The sequence below is a fragment of the Ranitomeya variabilis genome, chromosome 6 (assembly GCF_051348905.1).
Source record: "Ranitomeya variabilis isolate aRanVar5 chromosome 6, aRanVar5.hap1, whole genome shotgun sequence".
NCBI classification, from domain to species: Eukaryota; Metazoa; Chordata; class Amphibia; order Anura; family Dendrobatidae; genus Ranitomeya; species Ranitomeya variabilis.
In genome coordinates, this window is record NC_135237.1 from 521,054,959 (window position 1) to 521,081,987 (window position 27,029).

General features: G+C 38.7%; 1 protein-coding gene across 2 annotated transcripts in view; it reads left to right on the forward strand.

Annotated features, from left to right (window-relative positions):
• ZFPM2 (zinc finger protein, FOG family member 2) overlaps positions 1 to 26,733 on the forward strand; it is a 601,965-nt gene extending 575,232 nt beyond the window's left edge. For both annotated transcript variants that reach the window (XM_077271062.1, XM_077271061.1), the window contains 3 exons: positions 14,494 to 14,700; positions 15,344 to 15,568; positions 20,884 to 26,733. In XM_077271062.1, the coding sequence (XP_077127177.1) occupies positions 14,494 to 14,700; positions 15,344 to 15,568; positions 20,884 to 23,375 (2,924 nt within the window). In that variant the 3' untranslated portion in view covers positions 23,376 to 26,733. The remainder of the gene's footprint in view (positions 1 to 14,493; positions 14,701 to 15,343; positions 15,569 to 20,883) is intronic.
• The last annotated feature ends 296 nt before the right edge of the window (positions 26,734 to 27,029 follow it).

Below are 27,029 nucleotides of genomic sequence, written 5' to 3' on the forward strand. Positions count from 1 at the left end.
CTCCTGCCGAATTCCTTCTTCATTTGTTAACAATGTACAGATACAGATTGGAGGAGCGCGTTTTAATTTTAGAAAACTTATTTGAAAAGTGAGTCTTCAAAGAAGTGCCAAAGTGATTTTCTAAGGAAACTTGGAGGTCAAAATTCACAGTTAAAACCGTGTTTTGAGGCCACCTTCGATGACAGAGTAATCTCCAAGGAACTGTGTCCACCGAGATTGCTTGATTTAACACTATCGGATTTTTTCCTTTTGGGACCATTTGAATGGTCAGGTGTACAGTAACATACCACGAACTTTACAGGCACTCCAAGAGAACATTCAGGGTATGACCACAGACTTCCTGCAGAATACATTCAACAATATAGAACGCCACATGCAGCTTGGATGCCAACGGTGGAGATTTTCTACACCTGCTTCAAAATATCAGTTACTCATGAACTAAGGTATGTACAGCTCAAATTTCAGTGCAATAGATTGTCTCTTTTAGAAGATAGAGCAATTTTTCCGGGTAAAGTAGTGAGAGAATCACCCTGTGCAAGACCTAGAAGCTCCTGTCCGCTGAACGTAATGTGATTTAGAGCTTTCACCAACTATTTCTGACTATATTATTTGCAAGCACTTCCTTTAACTAGAAAAAATAACATTGTAACTTGAAGGAGCAAGCGCGCATGTGACTGCAATACAGAAGCAAACAATGAGTAATGCGACAGAAGTCTGTAAGCGCTAAAGTAAATGCTAAATAAGTAAATGGGTGCTAAATAAAAAGACTTATGGGTCTCATGTAAAGAGGTCACCTTGTCACATGTTATCAGTATGTGTGTAAAAGAATTACTCATACTCCCATCAAATTTTTTATCCTCTTAATATATTGTAGTCATCATATTATACAGCACTGTGTACTTACAATTGCTCATTTTGCCTTTCTACCCAGCTAATTCTTCTCTTTTCCATTAGGTCTATGACATTATGTGATTAAATACAGACTAGCTGAATCCTTCTAGGCTCTATGCAGAAATAGGAAATGATTTTTCCTGCATAAGTCATCACTTCATCAACTCCTGACCAAGCTGCTCTGCTCCTCCCCCCTGCCAGCAACTTTACAGTGCTGTGGAATTGTAGTTGTAATGATGACTCATTCAGGAAAAGAGATCTCCTGTTTCTACTTAAAAGGATTCAGCTAGGCTGTTTTTAAAGGAGCAATGTCATAAACCTTATGAAAAGGAGAAAAATTAACTGGGCAGAGGCGCAAAATTATCAATTGTAAGTACACAGTACTATAAAATATGTTGACTGCAATATATTAAAAGGATAACATTTTGATGGGAGGAGAGCTTTTTAATAACCTCATATTTATGTGTACAATAAACATTGCAGTAATGCTCGTCAAAATAAATATATATATTTTTTATATTTTTCTGCATCTATTTTGATTGTTTGGTTTTGTTATTTAATGGGATCAGATACAGTACAGGATAAAGGTGTGGACACATCTGTTTCTGCAAAGTTTTCCTTTTTCTAATAGTAATGTGCAGATTTTAGATTTAAGCTAATGGCTGCAAAGCCAAGAAGGAACAAATATCTAAACAAGGAGTCAAGAAACACATGTGAAAAAAAACAAAATGTGTCAAATCTTAAATTCCTGAATGTACCCCCTTTTACTCTGATGGCCACTTTATACCCCCTTACCATTCTCTCAAGCAGCTTCATCAGACGAGCACCTGGCATGGCTTCCTAAGAATAGATTTGAACAGTCAAGAGTTAATTTATGAAATCACCTGTCTTCCAAAATTGTTTGTTACCATCATGCATGCTTTGCAGAGGCAGTGTTGGTACACAGCTCTAAACAGTGCTGAGCTGTATTCCACCACTGTTCTAAGCCACAATATGGTAGGAACCATTCAACTATGAGAAATGAACGTACATTATTACTTTAAGGCATGAAGGTCAGTCAATCTGCAAAATTGCTAAAACCTTGAAAATATTCTCAAGTCCACTCATACAAAAAATGTATCGCTCTGATGAAACTGGCTCTCATGAGGAAAGCACAAGGAAAGAATGATCAATAATTATTTCTGCTGCAGAGGATAAGTTCATCAGAGTTACCAGCCTCAGAAAATACAAATTGACAGCAACTCCAAAAACAGGCTTCATAAATTATGCGCAGATATCAAGCATTAGACATATCTCAACATGATGAGTCAAACCTTGAGATTTTTCATATTAACTGTCATATCTTTGAGAAACTCAGAAAAGGTGAGAGGATGGCTTCTACATAGGTGGTGTTTACTGGGAAGCATGGAGGGGGAGAAGTGACATGGGGTTGCTCTACTGATTTCTTTCAAATTCAAGACTTATCCCAGCAAGGCTATCACAGCATTCTGCAACTACATGCTATTCTATCTGGTTTGCACTTAGAGGGACCATAATTTTTGTTGAAACAAGATGACCCAAAACACATCTCCATGCTATCTAAGGACTATGTAACCAAGAAAGAGAGGGACTGAGTGCTGTGTCAGATTACATGGTCTCCACAATCACCCAATATCAATGTAATTGAGATGGTTTGGTATGAGTTGGACAGCACAGGGAAGTCAAAGCAGAATTCATGTGCTCAACACCTTTGGGAACAACTTCAAGAATGTTGCAAAGTTATTCCAGTTCACTACCTGATAAAATTGCTTGAGAGAAAACATATATACATATGACTCAGAGGAGTCTTTTTTTCTAAGCTCAACCAACCCAACTTTTCTAACATCTCATTATAGCACAGACCTTCCATCCTGTTTAATAGTTTATTTGCCTGCTTTGAACTGAATCTAGCTTTACATTTTCCTTTTTAAAATGTGGATCCCAATACTGGATCCCATAATCATATTATGGCCTTACAAGTGATTCATAAAGGAGTAATAAATAATTGACTGGGATCACAAGTTTTTATCTCTCTTCTTATACAGCCTAAAATCTTGTATGCTTTTGCAGCTGCTGCCTGACTTTGAGCACTGCTGCTTAGCTTACTTGTAACCGGAATACTTCTCCTGTTTCGCATGTCCTAAATCCCATCAATTTTGAAAGAGAGCATGCTGACTGCCTGTGGACGTCACTAGATGGAGCAGAGGAGCTTTCTGTATACTGTGATATTAGTTTCTTACTGTAGTAAGTGGTGGGTGCAAGCAGTTACCATATGTTCTCCTAAATAAATGCCTATGCAGAGGACGTAGAGCTTTATATCAGAAACAGCTAAAAAAAGCCGCCTTGTTAAAGAAATAAAGAATCTATTTTTCATGGCAGTAAGGATGTTGCAACTAAGTCACTATAAAAGAAGTTTTAGAAAGATAAATAATCGTAAAAATGGAAAGAGAAAGGCGAGTGTGTTAACAAGTGATGCAGAACAAATGGAAACATGGTCATGTCTGCGAAAACTTCAGTCAGTTAAGCCTAATTAAAATATGTGTACTGCACAGAGTCGGGGTGTTGTATTGCAGTAACATGCTTTCCTGCTGAGAGATAATGACTTTGTCTCAGAATTGTAAGAGATGGAACCATTAGTTATATTTGCATCAGTTTAATTTTATACTCTGCTAGTTGCTACTTTGCCCGTTTTTCTTCAAATTGCAAAGATTCAAAGACCAGTAAAACCGACCTGCGGAAAGAAGAAACATTTCTCGGTTTTCAGCCCAAAGGGTCAAAAGTTCACATTTTAATTTGTCTCCGTCTGAATTTTGCTTTGTCCTTTGTATCTTGAATTCTTAATTCTTGACGTAAATGCTATATCTAATAGAATCGTGTTGTTAGATTGATTGTGTGTTCGGGGGCCAGAAATAGCTGTAAAATCTTTGGTTTTTGGCAGAATTGTTATGTTAGATGTTTGCGTGATAAATGCAGCGAACCCTCTCCAAGAGACCACCTTCTATGACAAGACCTTCCCTTTATCCAGATCAGATTTCTTCTGACTGGCTCTGATTTGCTCTGCTTTACCATATATTAGTAGAGATGAGCGCATGGATTCACAGGACTCTGGTGCGGGGGCGAGGTCAGTATGCCACGGCATTGAGATGGGAGCCTTGTGACCTACCTCCTGTCTGTCGGCATCCCTGGCTCCTCTTTTCCTTAGGTGGTCCGGTTTGACGGGCGTCATTGTTGTAGCATGATGCATATGTAACATTGCTCCAGGCCGGCAAATCAAAAGAGGAGCCGAGGGATGCCGACAGGTAAGAGATAGTTCTCGGGGCTTCTGCCTGGAGACCTGGCAGATCGAACAAGGTCCTATGATTTGGCCAGATCTATGGAATTGTGGGTACTACAGGATTGATAGACATGGTAATTATACACAGATTTAAAAAAGAAATGGAAACATGAGCCCAAGTCTAAAAAATAAATCAATAGTTCTCTTGAGGATTGTTCTGCTACACTGAATTCACTTGGGCAAATCATCAAGATCCACTGCTGGCAGTTTCCTTTGCAATTGTTGACCAATGACGTCCCAGATATGCTCAATGGGAAACAAGCCTGGAGATGTTGCAGGCCATAGTAGCACTGGAGAAATTGTCCACCAAATCAATGTAACACCGAGCTGTTAGTGTACCTGGAATATAGATGAGAAGAGTCCGGATACCTTTCATTATGCCACCCCACATTATAATCCCAGGAGTAGGGCCGATGTTAAAACCTCTTCATGGCGTTACCCACAGAGTCTTCAGACCAGTCTTTAGGACCATTGCTATTAAGATAAAAGTGGGTATCAGTGCTGAAGAGAATATACCTCCATTGCTACCTTTCTCTGCACCATGACAGCCTTGAGAATGGTGGTATGAGGTCAACTGAACACCTGTAGCTGGATGTCTGGCTCGTAGCCCAATGGTGTACAAGCGCCTTCTGATGCTTTGTGTAGACACCGATGCCTTAGTTTTAGTGTCTGATGCATGCAGTACAGCATGTCCCATGCAGTACAGAATGTATCAATCGTGGAACCATTGGTACCACTATTTCTCCAAAGATAGACGCATATTTCAAGGGGTATTCCCATCCCCAAGATCCTATTTCAATATGTACTAGGTGTAATAATAATAATGCTAACAAATACTTCAAATAAGAAATGATCTATAGTTCTTCTGATTCACTGTGTCACTTACCCCATGTGCAGGGCATTGCAGTAGCTAAGGTATCCATGGTTATGACCACTAACAGCTAACTATTTATCACTATATGAATGGTCTTAACCATGGATACCGAAGCTACTGCAATGCTCTGCATATGGAGTAAGTGACATAGCTAATCAGAAGAACTACACTACACTTCTAATTGGAGGTATTTGCTGATATTATTATTATTACACCTACTACATATTGGGATAGGATCTTAGCGATGGGAATACCAATTTAAGGTTTTTTTTTACTTGATCTTCTCAATGTTTACAAGTAAATGTTATTTGTAGTTATTTTTAGTACTGTCCAATAGTCCAGAATGTTTGATTATTGGGTCTTATTAATAGCAGAGTAAAGCTTTTCTCTACATTGGTCTCTAAAGTTTCATTTTGGAATTAGGTTCATTTTACATCTGGTCTATGGAAAATTGTGTGTGTGCATAGCAACCAATCACAACACAACTTTCATTTTACCGGAGTAGTTTGAGAAATAAGAGCTGAGCTCTGATTGGTTGCTATGGGCAACAAAGACTGTTTCCCATTTAGACAATTTTGATATATAAGGCTCAATTAATTATAATGTTTTCTTGACTTTCCTTTAGCCCTTCCGGTCATTGGAGAGGGCTGAGGAGCGTCACTACCGGGGTCCATTGCCCTTAACCCCTAAAGGGATCATGGGATGCTGATGGGTTTGCTATAGCTGCTTGAGGCCTACTGAAAGCCCCCATTGCCACCATCTTGTTGCTCCTGTGAAGCTACTATACACTACAATAACGCAGTATTGCAGTATATAGGACAGTATATAGCTTTTATATATGTGTATATATATATATATATATATATATATATATATATGTATATAGCTATGATGATCACAGCAAAAATACAAAATAAAGTAAATCTGAATAAAAAAATTAAATGTTTGCAAAAGTAGTAAAAATATAATAAAAAATATATAACAGTTTGAATCAAATCCAAATAAAGACATTTAAAAATGTAAAGTCAACAAATTTGTTGTCACCACTTTGATAAAAGTTAAATTTACAAACTATAAATTAATTAATCCATACAATAAACACCATAAATAGAAAAACATAGAAACGGCAGAACTGCTGGCTTTTGGTTACTGCTCTTTCCCCCAAAAAAATAAATGTTATCAAAAAATGTCATATTTTGAAATCTATAAAAGCATTTGCTCATAAGGCAAAAAAAAAAAGGCCTAACACAGCTCTATGAATGGGAAAATAAAAAGATTCCTGGTTTTCGAATATGGTGACGTAACCCACATTATTTTTTTTTTACAAAGTTCAGAGTATTTTTTAATCAATAGAATCAGAAAAAAATAAACAATTCTAAAACTTTACAAGGTTGGCATCACTTTAATGCAACTGCCCTGGGTAATCGTGTTACCAGATCATCTTTACTGCTCAATGAGCGCTGTAAAGACGGAATGCAAAAAAATATGGTAGAATTTTGTTTTTTTCACCCTTTTATCTCACTTAGAAATGTTTTCCCTGTTTTTTAACACATTGTATGGTACCGTAAAATGAATGGTGTTATTCAAAACTACAACCCGTCTCACAAAAAAAAACAAGTCCTCATACGACTATGTCAACGAAAAACTAAAAATAAAAAAGGATGATTCTTGGAAGAAGAGGAGGAAAACCACAAGAGAGTAAAACCAGAAGGAGTCAAGTAAAGTGATATGCTTAAAGACAGTGATGAGCGCTCGTTACTTGAGTTTGCGGCTGCTGCTATACGGCTCCAAAACATGCGGGGATTGCCCATGTACAGGCAAAAATTTAGAGACCACTGCAAAATGTTCAGTTTGTCTGATTTTTCTCTTTATAGGTATACTTTTGAGTGAAATGTAAATTTCATTATATTATTTTATTCTATAAACTTCTGACAACACGTCTCCGAATTTCCAAGCAATAAATTTTGTATTTTGTTCTTTGAAAAAGAAAAATGGTAAAAATAAAAAAAAAACAAAAAACAGTGCTTTCAGACCACAAATAATGCAAAGAAAACAAGTTCATAATAATTTAGAAACAACAATACTAATGTTTTATCTCAGGAAGAGTTCAGAAATCAATATTTTGTGGAATAACCATGATTTTTAATCACAGCTTTCATGCGTCTTGGCATGCTTTCCACCAGTCTTTCACACTGCTTTTGGCGCAAAAATGTAATCAGTTCTTCTTTGTTTGATGGCTTGTGACTATCCATCATCCTCTTGATTACATTCCAGAGGTTCTCAATGGGGTTCAGGTCTGGAGATTGGGCTGCCCATGACAGGATTTTGATGTGGTGGTCTCTTAATTTTTGCCCAAGCTGTATGTCAGGCAATCCCTAAATGTTTTGTGACTGTCTAACAGCTTGTGCAGGGACTCATATCACTCGAGCAACCGTGATACTCACCCTCGGCAAACCCAAATAACAAGCACTTGCGCTCATCAGAGTAACCATCTTTTTTTTACATATTATTTTTCCATAAATCTATAGTACCCATGAAAATAAGGAACTTTGTATTACATCTTATCAGAGAAATCTGCTTCTTTCTCCTCCTGAACTGATCTTTCATTCTCAAAATTCTCAATTAACTAGTCTTCAGTGAATACATATTTCCACATTATTGAGATAGGAGATGTCTGTTGGTGCTCATAATGTTCTATGGAGAACTGTAATTGTCATTTCTGGAGATCTTGCAGCAGAATGTTTGCGTTTGCCTCTAGCTCCTCCTCTTCCCTCTTCTCCATAGACTCTCATCAGCACCAGCTGTCAAATATCTCATTAATGGGAAAATCTGTGTTCACATACAGATTCTACAGGTTTTACACATGAAATGAGAGTGAAGAATCAATTCAGGAGGTGAGGAAAGCAAATTTCTCTGATAAGATATGTTACATAGTTGCTTATATTCATGTGTACTATTGATTCATGAAATATAGAGTTATTATCCAAGAGTAGCCTTCAATATAATTTGTATTTCATAAAACAAAAATGCATATGAAAATAAGTAACTTTGTATTATATCTTATCAGATAAATATTATTCTCTCTCCTTCTGAGCTGATCTTTCACTCTCAATTTGTGAATAAAAATCTGGAAAATCTATATTCAGAGTAGACAGATTTTCCCATTACTGAGCTAGGATAGGACAATTGGTGCCTTTAAAATTCTATGGAGAGGAGAGAAGAGGTGGAGCTAGTGGCTTCATAGAACTTCACGAGCACCAACTGTCATCTATCTCAGTAATGGGAAAATCTGTATTTACTGAAGAGACATTTTACCCATGAATTAAGAATTTTGAAAACAAACAATCAGTCCAGGATGAGAAAGAAGCAAATTTCTTGGATAAGATATCTTACAAAGTTTCCTCTTTCGATGTGGACTAGTGATTTAAAAAATAAGAATTAAAACAATTTGAGCGCCAATGTCTTGTTTTGACTCTATAATAAAGCTGTATAATATGTTTTTGTCACATACAGCCTATAAAATGATAAGCTTGTATACAGAAACTCTAGTCCACGCACTTACTTAAGGTATGTCCGCATAATGTAAGATAATTGAAGCTTCGTCAGGCCTGTTTCCTAGCAACAGATAGCCATGTTAAGACTCCGGAATTGCCTCTACATGACAAGCTGGGAGTATTTTTGTGTTTATCATACTTGCTAATGATGGGATTCTTTCCAAAAGACTTGTCTTAATCTTAATTAGAGTTTATCAGAAAAGGGCTCTGTGACATTGCACAGAAGACAATTTAAAAAAAATAATGAAAAGTGCAAGTGAAAAATTTTTGGCAGGGAAAAGGAGTGAGATACTTAAGACCTAATTTTCTTAAAAAAATATTTCCAAAGTGTAATCAAATCTGGACTATGATTTCACTCTCCTTTTTCCAAAATGTACAAGATACTTCAGTGTCGTTTTGACAGTATTTATCAGCAGAATTCTTAAACTTCCAGCAGATAATCTAAGAGAGCCCCAAAATAAAGCAAATTTTCACCTGAAATTTACATTGTTCATAATTTAGTAAATCAGAAGTTAGAGGGAGAGGAAAGTTATGGCAATTATGTTTCATCTACTTGCAGAAATATTGGAGTTTTTTTTTTTTATGACGGACATTTTTGCAAAAATGACAACAGGAAGTGCAGCCATATTGGTTGTCCTTTTCTTCATTTAGTGTCTTAGAAGCTAAAGATCAAGAAATCAAAGACATACTCCGCAAAGTTGGATAGAGCGTGAAACCCCGGAGTTATATGTATTAAGTAATAAATCAGTAAACTACGATAAACGAAAAGTGAATGTCACTTCTTTGAGGATTCTCATGATGGAAAACTTTCCAAACTAGGCACTGTCTAATCAAAAAATAACAAAAAAAAAGCTTAAGGGAAAAAACACTCAAAAATTGCTTGAAAAACTCTCCAAAACTGCTCCAGGAAATGAAAGACTACACCTATTCTGTCCACAACTTGACATTTTTGACACCCTCAAAATAACTGCACATATCTAGTCAACAGAAAAGTTCGGCGTTCGTACCGGACAGTTACTGTCCGGTGCTAAACGGCGAACACTGACTTTCACTGGAAGTTCTGGTTCATGTATCTTTGGGATAAATTTTGGGTCGGGTACCAGAACCTGAACTTCCATGGGTCCTCCCATCCCTATGCATCCTATTACAGGGCACTTCCGACCCACGTTCTCGGGATCAGTGGGAAGTTAGCCGTGAAACCCTCAGCAATCAGAAAGTTATCACCTATCACGCGGATAGGTTATGATTGCTGAAATACCCTTTAACTGTTTAACCACTTAATATCCAGACCTTAATGATCAACCTTTTTTTCAGCCTTTGCCTCTTTGCATTTCAGCTTTCAAAATGTTTTTGTTTTTTATTGCTTCTTTGTCTTTTTTTTTCCCAACGGCATATCTGTATGTGGTTTTGTATTATGTGGGAGAAAAATAAATTTTTCGGAGCTGCTTCGAAGTTCATATACATTTTAACATGTCATTTATATCATTTTCTTTTTCAACAAAAATGAAGAAAAATATAATTTTTTGTCATTTTTTTCTTTCTTTTTTTTTACACTGTTGATATTTTACGCTAATTTGCTGGTTTAATTAATTCTTCATGTTATTACAGTTAGGATTCTCAATATGTGTAGATTTTTTTTAATTTATGTAATGTGCGTACAACTAAAATTTTTTACTAAATAGTCACTTTTTTTAATCTCATGATTAGAATTTGTTTAAACTTTTTATTGTATATTTCATATATGTTTATATTTGGTACATTTCATGCCCCTAGAGATGTCATAAAATATTTCTAGGAAACTTAGCATTTTTATTCATATTGTTCAGTTTTTCACTCATTCAAACGTCAGTGATTTTTCTTTGATTGATTTCCTTCAGTGCTGGATCAGATTTTCATCAGTCAAAACCCAAGAGAAAAACAAAATGAGTAAAAACCCTGCAGTAAATAAATAGCAACAGTGAAATAAAATAATATAGGGTACTTGATTAACATATTTTTGCTAAGAAAAACATAAGACGTAAATACCAATTTTTTATTTATAATTAGTTTCCAAAATACATGGACATGTTACTATAATTGGTGTGTGCTCTATCTAGGAAAACCAGAGAGAAAAGTCATAAATGGGATATCCGAATGAGGTCAAACTGGGCAATAGTTAGACTCCCCAATTTTAGAGAAAAAATATCTGCCTATAGTGACGGAAGACACTAGCGGAGCGGATCTGGATCTGTTAAAGCCTCCATACACATTAGACTAATTTTGATTGAACTCATCAATATTAATGGGTTTGGCCAAAAGCCTAATCTCTATGAGTGCCCCCAAGTCTTCTCCAACAGATGAAATCGAGGCGATAAGGATCCCGCATGTCCAATTTTTGAACTGCAAATCCTTTCGTTTTCTTGGAGAGATAAGTCAAGACGAGTCTGGCATTAGCTCTCTCGTAGAGAACACAAGAGCGCCATCTGCAGAGTGAATGGTAACATCTGGAAAGATGGCTGCCAGCTGAACCATCATTTGACCGAGATCTATCTATTGTGTATGAGGCAATGTAGATTTCAGTTCAGGAGCAGGCATGTTAAATCAACTGGGTCAAAAGATGTCGGTGCAGATCTGGGACTCAACCTGGAAAAGGTTCAAATTAGTGATGAGCGAGTATACTCGTTGCTCGGGTTTTCCCGAGCACGCTCGGGTGATCTCCGAGTATTTGTTATTGCTCGAAAATTTAGTTTTCATCGCCTCAGCAGCATGATTTACGACTGCTGGACAGGCTGAATACATGTGGGAATTCCCTAACAAACAGGTATTCCTCACATGTATTCAACCTTTCCGTAAATCATGCAACTGAGGCGAGGAAAACTAAATCTCCGAGCACTAACAAATACTTGGAGATCACCCGAGCGTGCTCGGGAAAACCCGAGCAACGAGTATTCTCGCTCATTACTAGTTAAAATAGCATAGGAAATGCTTAAAATCCGACGATGATGATGTTGATAACAAAAATGATTGCTGATAGAGCTGATGTAAATAACGATGCTCTACAGATTGGCACCATGTATAAATATGCTACAGAAATTAATATAATAATATAATAATACTCATCACTATAACTAATAATAATAAATTAGAATAAAAAAAAGAAGTAAATTAAGGATCCACCATCACAAGTATAATTTCAGTTTTTCTCAGTGTGATAATGGATGCATTTATTTTTTGCAGTTTACGGCGCAGAATAAATCCACATCTTAAACACTTCAGTAAAAATGCTGTTTTCTCCAATATTTCCTTTCTCATCTTCGAAAGCAATCAGACACAGTAAATTAATTGTTTAGTATTTCCCGCTAAAGAGTGTCCAAATTTTTTTGCAATTTAGCTCTGGCGTATCATCTGGCCTTATCTCTGCTAGCAGATTCCTGTAATAAGTTGTTTTAAAACTGTAATCTCTTTGAGGAGAAAAATGAAGTGAAGTTTAAAAGGCAGTTATCTCCTATGATAAACACTGCAATATTACTTATCAAAATGGATACTCTTTTCCCTTGCATAGTGAATACAGCGTCTACTATGGCACATACACAAGACATGGAAACGCTACAATATGGGATATTATCCCCGCCAAAAGCAGATATGGATTTATACCTATGTCTGGAATTACAGATAACACCATTTAAGTGATTTGTTTTGTGTCTAAACAAGTTAAACAAATTAGTTTCTTCCTGCAACTCATTAATACATCAGACGTAATCTAGTTTTTAATGCGTAGTCCCGCGAGAATGCCATCATTTGCAGTTAAGGGATGAGATAAAAAAAAAGAAGAAGCATAATTTGAGTTTTAGTACTTAAATTTGATTCAACTTTTAAATATTGAATATTCTTTGTAAAATAAATTGGAATATTAATCTTTATATAAATCGGTGTTTGGGGATGTGAATAAAACATTATCAGAACTTCAGAAAGTTCAGATTTGTTTATATGGGGGGTTGTGATCGTTATAATTAAGTTGTAGGAGGAGATGATCTATCAGTCTACACTGGGATATTGTCACTACAAATAATTTCCAAGTGATATTAACAGGGATGGATTACAAATGATGTTGGTCACCATTCCACCTGGATCTTGACCCTACATGAACCATGTCGCAACTACACATAGGAGAGGTGGTCATGCATGTATTGAAGTTTAGAGAGTTATGGGGACAGCAGAGGCAGTTAACCCCTTAGACTTTGACAGAGAGATCCACTAACATACATGGTCACCTCTTAATCTCTTCTTGGTGTAATAGGATCACCAAATAATCACAAGGAGCAGTGCACGATGGAGGCTCCCTAGGTCTCCATGGTGGTGAAGATTCCATGGCATGTGTCTAATGTGCCCTCACTATATTCTAATTTTGATTCCTTATAATAATTGGTCACTGTGAATACAGCGAAGGATCCACGATAAAGGACATCAACTATGATTAATTTTAAAGCAGCCTAAAAAAAATTGTGATCAGCATCATTGTCTGTAAATAAATATCATGGGGACATTTCCATAAAGAATTACTGCCCACATTCCGACTAGACTTGTCCGGCCTAATTCAATTCACTTGTATTGAGTGAAGCCGCGCACATCTAGTTGGCATGTGACCGCATTTATGCAAATCACATACTTATGGTCATGCACCTGCCTACTCACAGTGCTCGCACAGATAACCATGACATTACTCACACTGTGCGCTGTAATGATTCACAAGTCTGCAGTCACGTAAGATTTAGCCCCAAGCCTGGACAACCCTTTTAAAGCTTTTTTCCTATCCCTCCTGCCTATTGAAGTCGCCATCCATTTTGAAAAATCAGCTAAATCCGTCTTAGTCAAAGCAAGACAGACTACCAGCAGAGTGAGACATGTTACACAGCCTATTATATCCATCAAGAGGTGAGGAAGAGTGAGCGCAGAGGGATATACGGGTACACAGACTGATAATGCTGCGGCTTCCTACAAAATGATTTTCCTTTTCTGAGAAATGGATTCACAGATACACTGCTCAGTACTATCGTATAATGTCTTCAAGGTGTCCCCTGCTTTTGTATGTGTGCTATGTAGATAAATTAGGAGGCATCCCTCAAGTCTGTGAGTACTGTGTGTGTATGGAAGATATCATAGCAGCTGGTCTTTACCTACTAGCTCAGAGAGAATTGATAGAGAGAAGACTGGTGAAAAATGCAGCACACAAGTCACATACACATACAGTAATGGTCAAAAACAGAGTTTTTCCTCATGCATACACACAAGACAGCGTATACTGGAAAGTTACTTGAAATGACAAGTCCACTTTATTGATAACTTATGCAAGTGTATTGTACTAATGGACTGTTTTAGTATTTTTTTGCCATTTTTCTAGTTTTACACTTTTATCATCAGGTAGAGGAGTATACAAAACCTCTGTGATTGAGAAAATAAGCATAAATGATTGATTATCACTATGAAATACACGATTATAGGAAACAAATGTAAAAAACACATTTAGTAGCCGGAAAGTGCGGGTAAGCTAATTCTGTATTTTAAAGTCAGGTGTCCACCTCTTAACCCATTGTCAGATTAATATTCCCTGTATCCATGGCAGATGGAGCATCAGGGAGATGTAATGTATTACCTGTCGGAGTGCCGCGTGTGTTATAAACCTTTCCAGAAAGCTGTTTACACTTTTGGTTAATGGTCTCTTGGGTTAACATAGTAGTTTTGAAATGTGTTCAACCCCGAGAGTTACAGTCATTTTTCTCTAATTCCTACTTGACATTTAGACTTATTTTGCTTTTAACAGTAAACTCTTTCATTTGTGCTTACAGGAGGACAACTGTGGTGTACGACTACCAAGTCTATCGCTGAGGGCGAGGAGTTAATTGCCTTTGTGGTGGATTTTGACTCAAGGCTACAAGCTGCCACTCAAATGACTCTTACTGAGGGAATGTATCCAGCTCGTTTGTTGGACTCGATACAACTGCTTCCTCAACAAGCAGCAATGGCGTCTATCTTGCCTACAGCCATTGTCAACAGTAGGTGTCACATACTCTACTGGATCTTTGAAATTTTGGAAATATTTTTTAACAGACGTAGATATATTTAAAACTGTATTAATGGGATGGAAGTAGATTTTAATGCCAACGACTTCTTGGAAAGGCAAAATTATAACGAGCAAAACTGTTCTACTTACAAAATGTTAGAATTGTGAGAAACCAAAAATATGAGATCTGTCATTTACAACGAGACCTGTTTTTTATATATCTGCATTTTGAGTAGTTTGTAAAATAATTGACCAGATAGAAACCTGAACACAAAACTCTTAGATGAGGAATCAAGTCACACAAAGAAATTGTGACCGCACATGACGAGTGCTCCGAATTTCATGGCGATTGATGCCGGTTTGGTACTTTTTGTAAGCCATTTTAACATGAATAAAAATAGTAAGCGATGTCTATAACTCTCTGAGCCCAGCAGTGGAGGCATCACTTTATTGTGGCATTGAATGTTTAAGGGGTTGATAAATTGGTTTTAGGACTTGATAATAACATATAATGTGACTCCATAAATGTACAAATTTTCGAACAGTGGGGCAAAGTAAATGAGGGGAATTGGGGTAGCTCAATTACAAAAACAGAAACTTTAAATTAGTTTTTCCATTTGTTGTTTAATTCACAGAAGATATCTTCCCTTGCAAATCCTGCGGCATTTGGTACAGAAGTGAACGCAACCTGCAAGCTCACCTTATGTACTACTGTAGTGGTCGCCAGAGGGAACCATCTCAGCTACCTGAGGACAATGAAGACAGTTCCCAGCAGTTGTCCAGTGCCTGTCCATTCCCACAGTGCACAAAAAGTTTTTCTACCACTAGAGCTCTAGAAATGCACTTAAATTCTCACACAGGTAAGTGTATCATGAAGGTTTATGATGGTTACACATAAAAACAATGGCTTAACACACCTCCGAGTTGGTTTTGAGTCACAAATTCTGAGCAAGGGGATCCTAGCATGCCCACCGGTGCTCCCTTGATGGAAATTCTGAGCCATGTGATCCTATTAATTATCAATCTGGGTGTGCCTAAAGAATGTTGTCTTGAGCATTTATATACTGTTGCAGTTATCAGTGTAAATAATGTTTGTAGGGATTGGTCAAGGAATATGGGAAAGTAGCTACTTGCCTAAGGCACCATTTAAACCATTTAAAGCACCACTCCATTGTTTTAGGGTTTTTTTCGGCGCTTAAGTGGTGCTACAAATCTAAGGTCCTCCACGCTAGTCTTATACTTACCTACTGCCGTCTTCACATTTTAACAGTGCTGCTCTGGTCCCACTGCATCATCTTGTGACCTCAATTTCCGGAGGTCAGAAGTAAAAGTCACAAGTGCTCAATATAAGTATGAGAGTCACAACAAGGCTCTCATAGATTTACATTAAAAATTGATTTCCAGCTCGCTTCAGCACACACTGGAGCGATCCAGAAAGTCACAACTCTTCTGAAGACCGACAGGATAGGTGCTCATAGTAGGTGATGATGGCGGTGCGTAAGTACAAGACTAGGGACCTTCGATTAGAAGCACCACGCCAGTGCTGCAATTAATAAAACTGCTGGAGTGGTGTTTTAAGTTATGATATAAGGGGGTGACATTGACTTAAGAACCCCCACAGCCAGTGTGCACCTTATTCCATATAACCAAGACTCATCTCCCTCTTATAGATGCCCCTCTACATTCAAGGCGGTTCTTAGGATTGTAATATATAAATATGTGCATTTTCTGCAGTTAGTGCATGAAAGAAGGGCCTGGAGTATATGCAGATGGACATCTACACAGTGTGTGTGTGTGACTGTAGTGTGTGTTTGTGAGTGAGTGACTGGGGTGTGTGCTGGTGTACAATGCATGTGCAATGTGTATGTGAGACTGGAATGTGTCCAGGGGTGCAGGGTGCGGTGACAACTGGTAAATTAACCAACTGCTGGGACCCTCACTTATTATTAGAATAAGGGACCACAAGTCTTCAAGATGTGCTTGATTGGCTGGGGTTCAAATGCTGGGACCACTGCTGATCATCAGAATGGAGTGCAATGGCCCCCCTTATACTCGTAGCAGCAGGATCATGGTTATTAGGAATTTAAAAGGATCGGCACTCCACCACTCCATTCTATGTTGCTTACAAACAAGACATGAAGGTACCCCATTGGATTCCAGAGGCCAGAACCACACTAGCACTTATTACCTAACCAATACTTCCACATGGATACCAGAAAGTGTGTATGTGTGCTGAATGTGTGTACAGATTGTTTGCTGGCTTGTGGAGAGTGCGGGTGTTTGTAGAATATATACTCTATATACTGTAGAAACGCAGAGTGTTGATAGGATCAATTGCAATATTTTCTTGTGGTCCAATGTTTTTGGCTTATTGTACAAATTGGGTATCCCCATTGTAAGGAAAACTAATGTACATATGACAACTATTGAACCAAACTTCGGAGGTGGGGGGGCACAATGAATACTTGTGCTTCTCCAACCACTAAATGTACGTATGTGTAGGTATGCACTGATGATGTTCCATGATGCACCAGAAACTGAACTATAGTTTCGTAAGTATCCCTTTAATTTTTGTAGCACAGGAATATAAGCAATGGAAGCAAAAATACTGCAATATACTTTATATATTCACACAAGCTCCTGTAGATTATAGGTGAATTCTGAAGGGCTTATCAGTGGATCATTCTGAGATTAGCCTATTTCATGGGGATTCTTCTAACCACAAGAGATTAATAGTGGCTGCAGACTGTAATTATCTTTTCAGCTTGTTTTTAATTTCCATTGTCCAATGCAGAAATATTAGCAATCAAAGTATCTGGCAATGAATGAGTTAATATTAATTAACTCAAAGTGGGTGTTATCAGATACACTTCACTGGGGGTGTGTACTTTTCCAGTTGCTATCACTGGGGGCTTATACTATTTCCTGTATGAGTTGCTATCATTGGGGTCCTGCACTTCTCCCTGCATGAGTTGCTATCACTGGGAGTGTGTACTTCTTTCTGTATGAGCTTTATCACTGGGGACCTGTACTACTTGTCCCTGTATGAGCTCCCTGTATGAGTTGCTATCACTGGGGGAATGTATTTCTGATCCCTGTGTCAATTGCTGGACTTCTTCTTCCTGTATAAATTGTTATCAATAGGGGAATGTCCTTTTCCCTGTATGTGTTGCTATTACTAGGCTGAATGTACAGTACCTTTTTTCCCTGTATGAGTTGCTGTCACCGGAGGGAAGTTGTACTTCTCCCTGTATGAGATGCTATCACAGGGGGCATGCACTTCTCCCTGTTTTATGTTTCTGTCACTGGAGCACTGGGGTGTGTTCTTCTTTTCCCTATGAGTTGCTATCACTGGGGGCGTTTACGTCTCTCTGTATGAGTTGCTATCACTGGTGAAAATGTACTTTTTCTCCCTATATAAGTTGCTATCACTGGGATGTGCCCTTCTTCTCCCTGTATGAATTGCTATTAGTGATGAGCGAACGTGCTCAGATAAGGTGTTATCTGCGCACGCTCGGGTGCTATCAGAGTATCTCCGGCGTGCTCAAATTCTATGTTTGAGTCACCGCAGATGCATGTCTCATGGCTGTTTGACAGCAGCAAGACATACAGGGATTGCCTGTTCTTAGGCAATCCCTGCATGTGTTGCAGCTGTCTAACAGCTGCAACACATGCAGCACAACAACTAGAATATAGTATAAAGGCATGATGAAGATACTTGAGTGTGCTCAGTAAACACCATATCTGAGCACTTTCGCTCATCACTAGTTATTACTGGGGCAAATGTACTTTTTTTCCCTGTATGAGTTGCTATCACTGGGGGAAATGTTCCTTTTCTCTCTCTATGTGTTTTTATCACTGAAACTTGTGCGTCTTCTCTGTGTATGAGTTGCTATCACTGGGGGCATGAATTTCTTCTCGTTGTAAGAGTTACTATTACTGGGGGCGTGCACTTCTCCCTGTATGAGTTGTTATCACTGGGGGCGTGTCCTTCTTCTCCCTGTATGAGTTGTTATCACTGGGGGCGTGTCCTTCTTCTCCCTGTATGAGTTGTTATCACTGGGAGCGTGTCCTTCTTCTCCCTGTATGAGTTGTTATCACTGGGGGCGTGTCCTTCTTCTCCCTGTATGAGTTTTTATCACTGGGGGTGTGTCCTTCTTCCCCCTGTATGAGTCGCTATCACTGGGGCATGTACTTCTCCCTTTATGAGTTGCTTCTTCTCCCTGTATGAGTTGTTATCATTGGGGGAATGTATTTCTTGTCCCTGTATGAGTTGGTATCTGATAACTTTTGTTAAGTAGGTTTTAAGTCATTAGGTGCCAAATACTTTATTTTCTAAAATCTCTGCACTGCAGAGGAGAAATTAAATAAAACAAAACAAAAAAACTCCAAACTGCAGCCACTTTACATCATATGTCCAGTTCAGCAAGAAAAATTTGGTTAATAGTTCTCTTTAATCTTTAATCAATCAAAAGAGATGGGAAAGTTTTGTTATTTTGGCTGTTGGTGAAGACAGCATTCTTTTAGTGATTTCTATTTTTTACTATATAAAATGGCCAAGTTGACAAATGTCATGTGAGAGGTGTATATAACTTTGAAAGCCTGATGAGATCACAGAAGTTTTATTTCCATGGGAAATAAAATTAAAAATAAATGGACAAGAGAAACTGAACACATCCTGATTTCCAGATTTTGACAAAACACAGATAGACAATGAGTATTTAATAATGACAATATAAACCAGGCCATTGAAAGAATGGTTGTTCTAATAGATCTACATCAATGCTCATGATATGACATTTATGTAGTTTATTACTTCTTCTACCACTCCAGTATAACATAATGTTTAACGATCCTGATACACATTAGACAAAAGTCATCAACCTGATGATTTTGGTGGGATCTACCAACCTTCTAATGTTTAAGGGGGTCTCCTGACTGTTTGACCAAAAAATTTGTTAGGTGACATAAGGATCTGCTGGTTGATTTACATTCATGCGATCCTTTTTGTTTGGATGGGAGATGTGCTGCCAGATGATCCTGTCTCTTCCATAGAGGACACAGGAGCATTGGCCAAGACAACACACAAAGTAAACCAGTTAGGCTGGTTTCACACTTGCGTAGGGCATAGCTGCGGAGGGCTGCGTACTTCCTCGTATGTCCTCCGCTAAGCCTCGCCCATTGCCACACCTCTTCTATTTAGCTCCGCCTACATTAGTATTTAACATTAGGCACACAGGACATGCGAATGTATGCAGATGCCTCCGCATGCGTCGTTATGATGCTGCGCCAAACTGTGTCGAACGCAACATGTTGCATTTTGTTGTGGTCAGCGTAGCGTATCCAATGTTAAAGATAGGTACAGCAGGACACATGCCGATGTAGGCGGAGCTGAATGGAAGAGGTGTGGCAGTGGGCAGGGCTTAACGGAGGAAGTACGAGGAAGTGCGCAGTCCTCCGCAGCTATGCCCTACGTAAGTGTGAAACCAGCCTAAGAAATATGGTAAAAAAGTGTGTTTTTGTCTCTGTATTATTCCTGCCAAGAGATGCAGAAGTGGTGCAGAAATTTCTGCACCAAACACTTAACAAGGAAAAAATATTCAATGTGTGCCTTGGACTTCAGAAATTTCATTCATTTTGCTTGTAGTAGGAAAATCCTACAGGGTTTGTGACAAAACTGCACAGAAAAAATGCGGCAAAAACACAACAAAAAATCTATTTTTCCACTAACTTGGACTTAAGTCACACAAAATCAATTAGGTGCTGTTTGGTCGTAGGCAGCACAAACCTCTTGACATAATGTCCCAACTGATTAACAACTAAAGGTATTAAAAAAGAGTACAGTTTGGGTCCATCCGCATTCTGCATCTTGTGTTGTGTGATAAAGCACAGTCCATTTTGCTTTTCAATACAACCACATAAGTGTAAGTGCAGATCTAAGCATAAATGTATCATTGGGCCCATAAATAGGTCACTTTGCTTAGATGTCACATATCAGAAATCCTCAATATTGGACAGATTTTCTTGCATTCATTAGCGACAGAACAACAGAATGACACATTGTATCAAACCCGTTGGGACATGCAATGACTTCCAACGTTAAACCATATCTCTGCTGTGCGATGAAAGATCAGCAAGATTTATTTATGTATTTACATTTTTCCATCTTTTGCAGGTGTTAAAGTTGAGGATTTCCTTCCCCCCGGGGCCAGTCTGAAATGTACAGTTTGCAACTACACAGCCGAATCTGTGATTAACTTCCACAAACACCTGTTCTCTCATCTTACTCAAGCTGCCTTTAGATGCAATCAGTGCCATTTTGGCTTTCAAACTCAGAGGGAACTCCTACAACACCAGGAGCTTCATGTCCCTGGAAGTAAACTACAACGGGAAGCTGACACTGAACATTCTCCTGGTGCCAGCGAAGCAAATGCACAACAGACGCCAGAACTGCTGAATAAAAATGAACTTCTACGGAGCCAAAAGACTGTGCAGAATAAAGACGCAAGCTCAGACAGTGAACTGGAAAAGAGTGAAAAGAAACCCAATCTTTTCCTCGCCAATCAGAGGCCAGAGGCAACAAACAAAAACGTTTTTTCATACACAAAAATTAAATCTGAGCCATCAAGCCCAAGGCTTGCTTCGTCGCCCGTACAACCCACCATTGGACCATCATTCCCAATGGGACCTTTCCTTTCCCAGTTTGCTTTCCCACATGATATTACAGTTGTTCCTCAAGCCTCAGAAATCCTTGCAAAGATGTCTGAACTGGTACATAGGAGGCTACGACATGGCAGCAATAGCTACCCTCCAGTAATTTACAGCCCCTTGATGCCAAAAGGGGCTACCTGCTTTGAGTGCAACATCACATTTAATAATTTGGACAATTATTTAGTACATAAGAAACACTATTGCAATAGTCGGTGGCAGCACATAACCAAGACAGCAGACTTCTCTAGTGTTGCAGAGAAGATAACAGAAGCTGTAAGTCCAACCAATGCCCAAAATTCTGTAAACCTCCTAAACCCTCCTTTACCTTCTACTGAAGCTGATAACCAGCTGATTCCAACATCCTGCATTACCTCAGGCAATGTGTTAGATTTGTTAGGGTCCAATATTAAGTCAAGGGACAGTAAAGACTTTGTGGCTGATGTTAAAAAACTAGCAAATGCCAGTGGCAATGATGAGAAAATGAATGGAAAACCCAATGACGTTACAAACACCACTACTCCTCAACTGGAGGCGGACAACAGTGACCCAAACAAAACCACCTGCGAGGCTTGTAATATCACTTTTAGTAGACACGAGACCTTTATGGTTCATAAACAGTACTACTGTGCCACTCGTCATGACCCACCATTAAAAAGATCCGCAAATAACAAAGTGCCTGCCCTGCAGAGAACTATGCGTACAAGGAAGAGAAGAAAGATGTATGAGATGTGTCTGCCCGAACATGACCAGAGGCAACAGCTAGTCCAACAGCATTTTCTACAAGTAGCTAATCTTGGAAACCCATGTACATCTGCTCAAGAGTCAGCAGAGGGGCTCGGGGACTGCTATCACCCCAGGTGCGATATCTTTCCAGGAGTTGTTCCAAAGCATTTGGAAACATCACTTTCAATTAGTAAATGTGTTCCAGTGGTGAAATGTGAAACTTCGCACTCAAGCCTTTCCTCCCTGGAGATGGATGCTCCTATAGACCTCAGTAAAAAATGCATAACACAATCAGATAGGGTATCCACATCCCCAAAAAGGCTTCTGGACTATCATGAATGCACAGTATGTAAAATAGGGTTTAATAAAGTGGAAAACTACCTTACTCATAAGCAAAACTTCTGTCCTGTGACAGCAAGCAAACGCAACGACATAGGCAATCTAGAGGGCAAAGTTTTCCCCAATGCAGAAAACGAGAGGAGCAGCCCCGATGGCAACTTTGAAAGAACCATCATAAAGTGCGAAAAGAACAGAACCTCGAAACAGTCCTCACCTAATGGGAACTTATTCTCTTCGCACTTAGCGACTCTTCAAGGTCTTAAAGTCTTTAGCGAGGCAGCCCAGCTTATCGCAACGAAAGAAGAAAACAAAAATGCATTTTTTCCACAATGCCTTTACCCAGGAGCAATAAAAAAAGCAAGAGGAGCAGATCAGCTTTCTCCGTATTATGGCATAAAGCCAAGCGATTATATTTCTGGGTCTCTTGTAATACACAATGCGGATTTAGATCAAAGCACAAATGTAGGAAGCGAGTCTCCCAAAAGCCAGATACCTTCAAATGGATGTTCTTTGCTGAAGAAAGAGTCACTTCCTCTATTGCCAAAAAACAGGGGTATGGTAATAGTTAATGGTGGACTTAAGCAGGAGGACCGACCGCCTGTAGTCAATTCCCAGCAAGAAAACATTTCCCAGAATCTTCCACAAGAAGACGGATGCAAATCTCCCTCCTGGGCATCTGAAAAACCTTTAACAGCCAATGAAAATGTTTCTCCGTCGACCCCAGCTGCTGAAGATCAGGTGTCGAGCCTCACAAAAAGCCTAAACGGTTCGGGTACAGCTGCAGCCGGTGGGAAATATTGCCGCTTGTGCGACATCCAGTTTAACAATCTTTCAAACTTTATCACTCACAAAAAGTTTTACTGCTCGTCACATGCCGCTGAGCACGTCAAATGAACAATGGCGTGCCTTGATTTTGGTAAAAATAAAAACATGAAGTCTATTTGTTTCTTGCAGTTAGTGAACAGATGAAAAAAAAAAACAATGCTGCTTTACTGATACCTGGACAATCAGGATAACCATGAATTGAAAATGACTTGAAGATTTAAGGTGTAATTCCATGACAGTTATGCGTAAAAGTGTATTATTGGTGCCATTTTTCCTATTATTTATTTTACCAGCAGTGTTCATACAGTTGTGCCCAGCACGGACTCCTGTGCACTCACCATCTACAGGGGAAATGAGTACTTAACTGGCACAACAGTCACTGTTGGACCCAACTGTAGCTGTGGTTATGTTATTTTTTATTTAAAGAACTTTATATTAAAGTCATTTGTAATGTTATTGTATAGTTATTGTGTAGCACATATGGTTTGCACCTGTATAGTAGATTTTAAATAATATAGACACAACATTACAGAAAAAAAGGACATAATAGGAATTGCTTCAGAAGCACTTGTGTATACCTACTTTTTTTTCTTCTACGCTTTTGCAAAAGAGTAGATGTCTCTGCTGAAGTATAACTGGCATACTGAAAAATTGCTAAAAACATATACGATTATTTAATAATGTGATACTTATACAATCAAGTAGCAAAAATAAGCTAAGGATGCAATATCCAATAAGAATGCACTTGCCTGATAAAAGTTATCACCGATTGTTTGTTACATGTGCCATATTAAAGGGGTTATCCACTATGATAACCATTTTCTGTAAGATAGGTCATCAATATCAGATCAATACGGGTCCAACAGCTGGCAGATGTTTGCTATGCTAGCAGAGGCTGGATGTAAAAAGTGTACAACTTGCAGTGGTCGTTCTCAGGTTCTGCAACTCGGATCACATGTAATTTAATAGCAATTGATAAGCAGAGCCAGAGTCAATAAACTGTGCACTGAATCATGCTATTCCAGCCACCGCCGCCACTGCAAAGAGCTGATCGGTAGTAGTAATCAATCTAGCCGCCGCTGCCACAGTAAACAGCTGATCAGTAGTGGTGGTTCCAACCACCACCGCCACTGCAAACAGCTGATTGGTAGTGGTGGTTCCAGCCACCGCCACCTCTGCAAACAGCTGATCAGTAGTGGTGGTTCCAACCACCACCAGCACTGCAAACAGCTGATCGGTAGTGGTGGTTCCAGCCACCGCCGCCTCTGCAAACAGCTGATCAGTAGTGGTGGTTCCAGCCACCGCCGCCTCTGCAAACAGCTGATCAGTAGTGGTGGTTCCAACCACCACCACCACTGCAAACAGCTGATCGGTAGTGGTGGTTCCAGCCACTGCCACCACTGCAAACAGCTGATCAGTAGTGGTGGTTCCAGCCACTGCCGCTACTGCAAACAGCTGATCCAGGAGTGGAGGTTCCAGCCACAGCCACCACTTCAAACAGCTGCTCGGTAGAGGTGGTTCCAGCCACCGCCACTGTAAACAGCTTATCAGAAGTGGTGGTTCCAGCAGGTTTGTAAAATTATAGTCAACTATAGCAGGACATGATTTCTTTAGATGAGGCACCTGCATGGTGCCCTTCCAAGACTTAGACTTGGTCAAAGGGCAAACAAAATATCATTATTCCTAAATTACATAATGGGAAAGATAAACTATTACATGGCACTCACTCAAATGTACTACATTAAGGAAAAATGTATGCCACTTCACAATAAGAATGGCGCTAATCCATTCGTGGACAAAACACTGTGAAGTGTACAGTGGCTAGTTTCGGCAACATCTATTATGGTCAGACAAGATGTACATCGAAGCACTGGATAGTCCCGGAGATAAGGTGCTTCCAGCGATAAAGAAGAGGATGTCATTTCAAGTAACACATTTTAATTTTGCAATACGTTTCAGACAAAGTCTTATGCTGACAAGTGTTAGAAAAATAAAACTTGAAATTGCATTGACTACTTCATTGCTGGGAGTGCTTTCGCTTCTCATGTGCTCTCATCAGCATTTTAGTAGTTGTTCACTACTTTAAAACACATTCTAAATAGGCAAAGGATGATTGGATTAGACAAAAAATTCAATACTCACCTTCTGGGCTGGTTGCGCACTGTTATTCTGTGCCGGCCTCCCGATTCTTTTGTTGGAGGGGGATGTCATATGACTGTTGCAGCCAATCAATAGCTCAGATTTGTGCAGCCTTCACATTCATTCTGTCCGAGTCAGAAGAAAAAGTCTCTCTCCTAACTTTGACAAAATGCGAAGGCTGCGGCAATCTGATGGTGCCCATTTCACCAGAACAATAAGCCAGAAGGCCCTGGGGGTCACAACACAGAGCATGAGGAAACAGAGAAGTTAGTGAAGTCTGTCTGGCTCTACTGAGAAATTGAGAGTGCTCACGTTAGAGGCTTATATAATGGGCTTGCATTGTCATACATACATGGAAGAGAGTGAGCTGTATCATAAAGATCAAAATGGGCTTCAATTATAGTAATGGATATAATCATCCAGTACAATATGGTGTTTGTCTGCTTTTCATGGCATTTCCATGATCACTGGACCAACTCCCCAACATCATTATGTTTGAAAAAATAAATGTTCTTCTAAAGACAAGAGTTTTGCCCAATCCTTTTGGTATGCTTCTATAGAATGAAAGCACATGCCAAATTACCAGTTTTTTTTACTTTTAGGATGATTTTTTTTAGAGGAAAAAGCACCTTCCAGATCAGAACTACTAGAATGTACAGAAGAGGCTGTCCATCATATTTCTCATTCTCAGACACTGGTTAAAAACAGAAATACACAAATGATGTACAACCAACACTAAATTACCCATTTCTCCAACCAAATTAATACTCAGCAGAAGGAAACCCATAGAAATGTTGTTACGATGTCATTATACCTTAGCAGACACATTAAGTTAGACATTAGGCTTTGCATATGTATGTAGCAGTCTGTTCCTGTTCACTTTTTCAATCCGAAAAACTGTATGTTAAATGAAGATGGATTTTCTTTTCTTGTATAGTAACTGTATTTTCTTTTGCTGATGCATCTTTGTCTGAATTTTTAAGAATCTTTGCTGTTTAATGCAATACTTTATAATGAATGAACAAAATAAAATTACCGGAAGCAGTATTGTAAGTTCTAAAAGTCAGCCAGTTTTATCTTTTAAAGACATGAAATGAAAAATCTAAACCCTAAACCTGATGCTGCAAGTATGAATCTAATTCATATGTATTATATATTTACAGTACCTATAAGTGTCACAATACTGCGACTGGTGATCACAGAGATAATGTTCTACTTCTGATAGAAATAATTTCTCAACAAATGTTGTTACTATGCATGTATATGGATGGAATAAAATTCCGGCTCATTGGACAAGTCTCAGACCTTTGTTTTACAATTTCACATTTTACTATATCTTGTGCTTTGGCAGATGACATGTAAAAGCTTTAACCACTGAATGTAAACAAGAAGTAGAGAACTGGCAATATAAAAAGGTAAAAAATTCTGAAAAAGTTTCAAAATTTCCATCTGTGAGCTAGAGGAGAGAGGCGCTAATATACAGTGGCTCGCTCTCACTCTGAGCGACCAAGTTCATAAAAATTTTTTGGTGTAAATTAGCAGCAGATCTTAAGTTCTATCAGCAAAATCATATATATGCTGTGC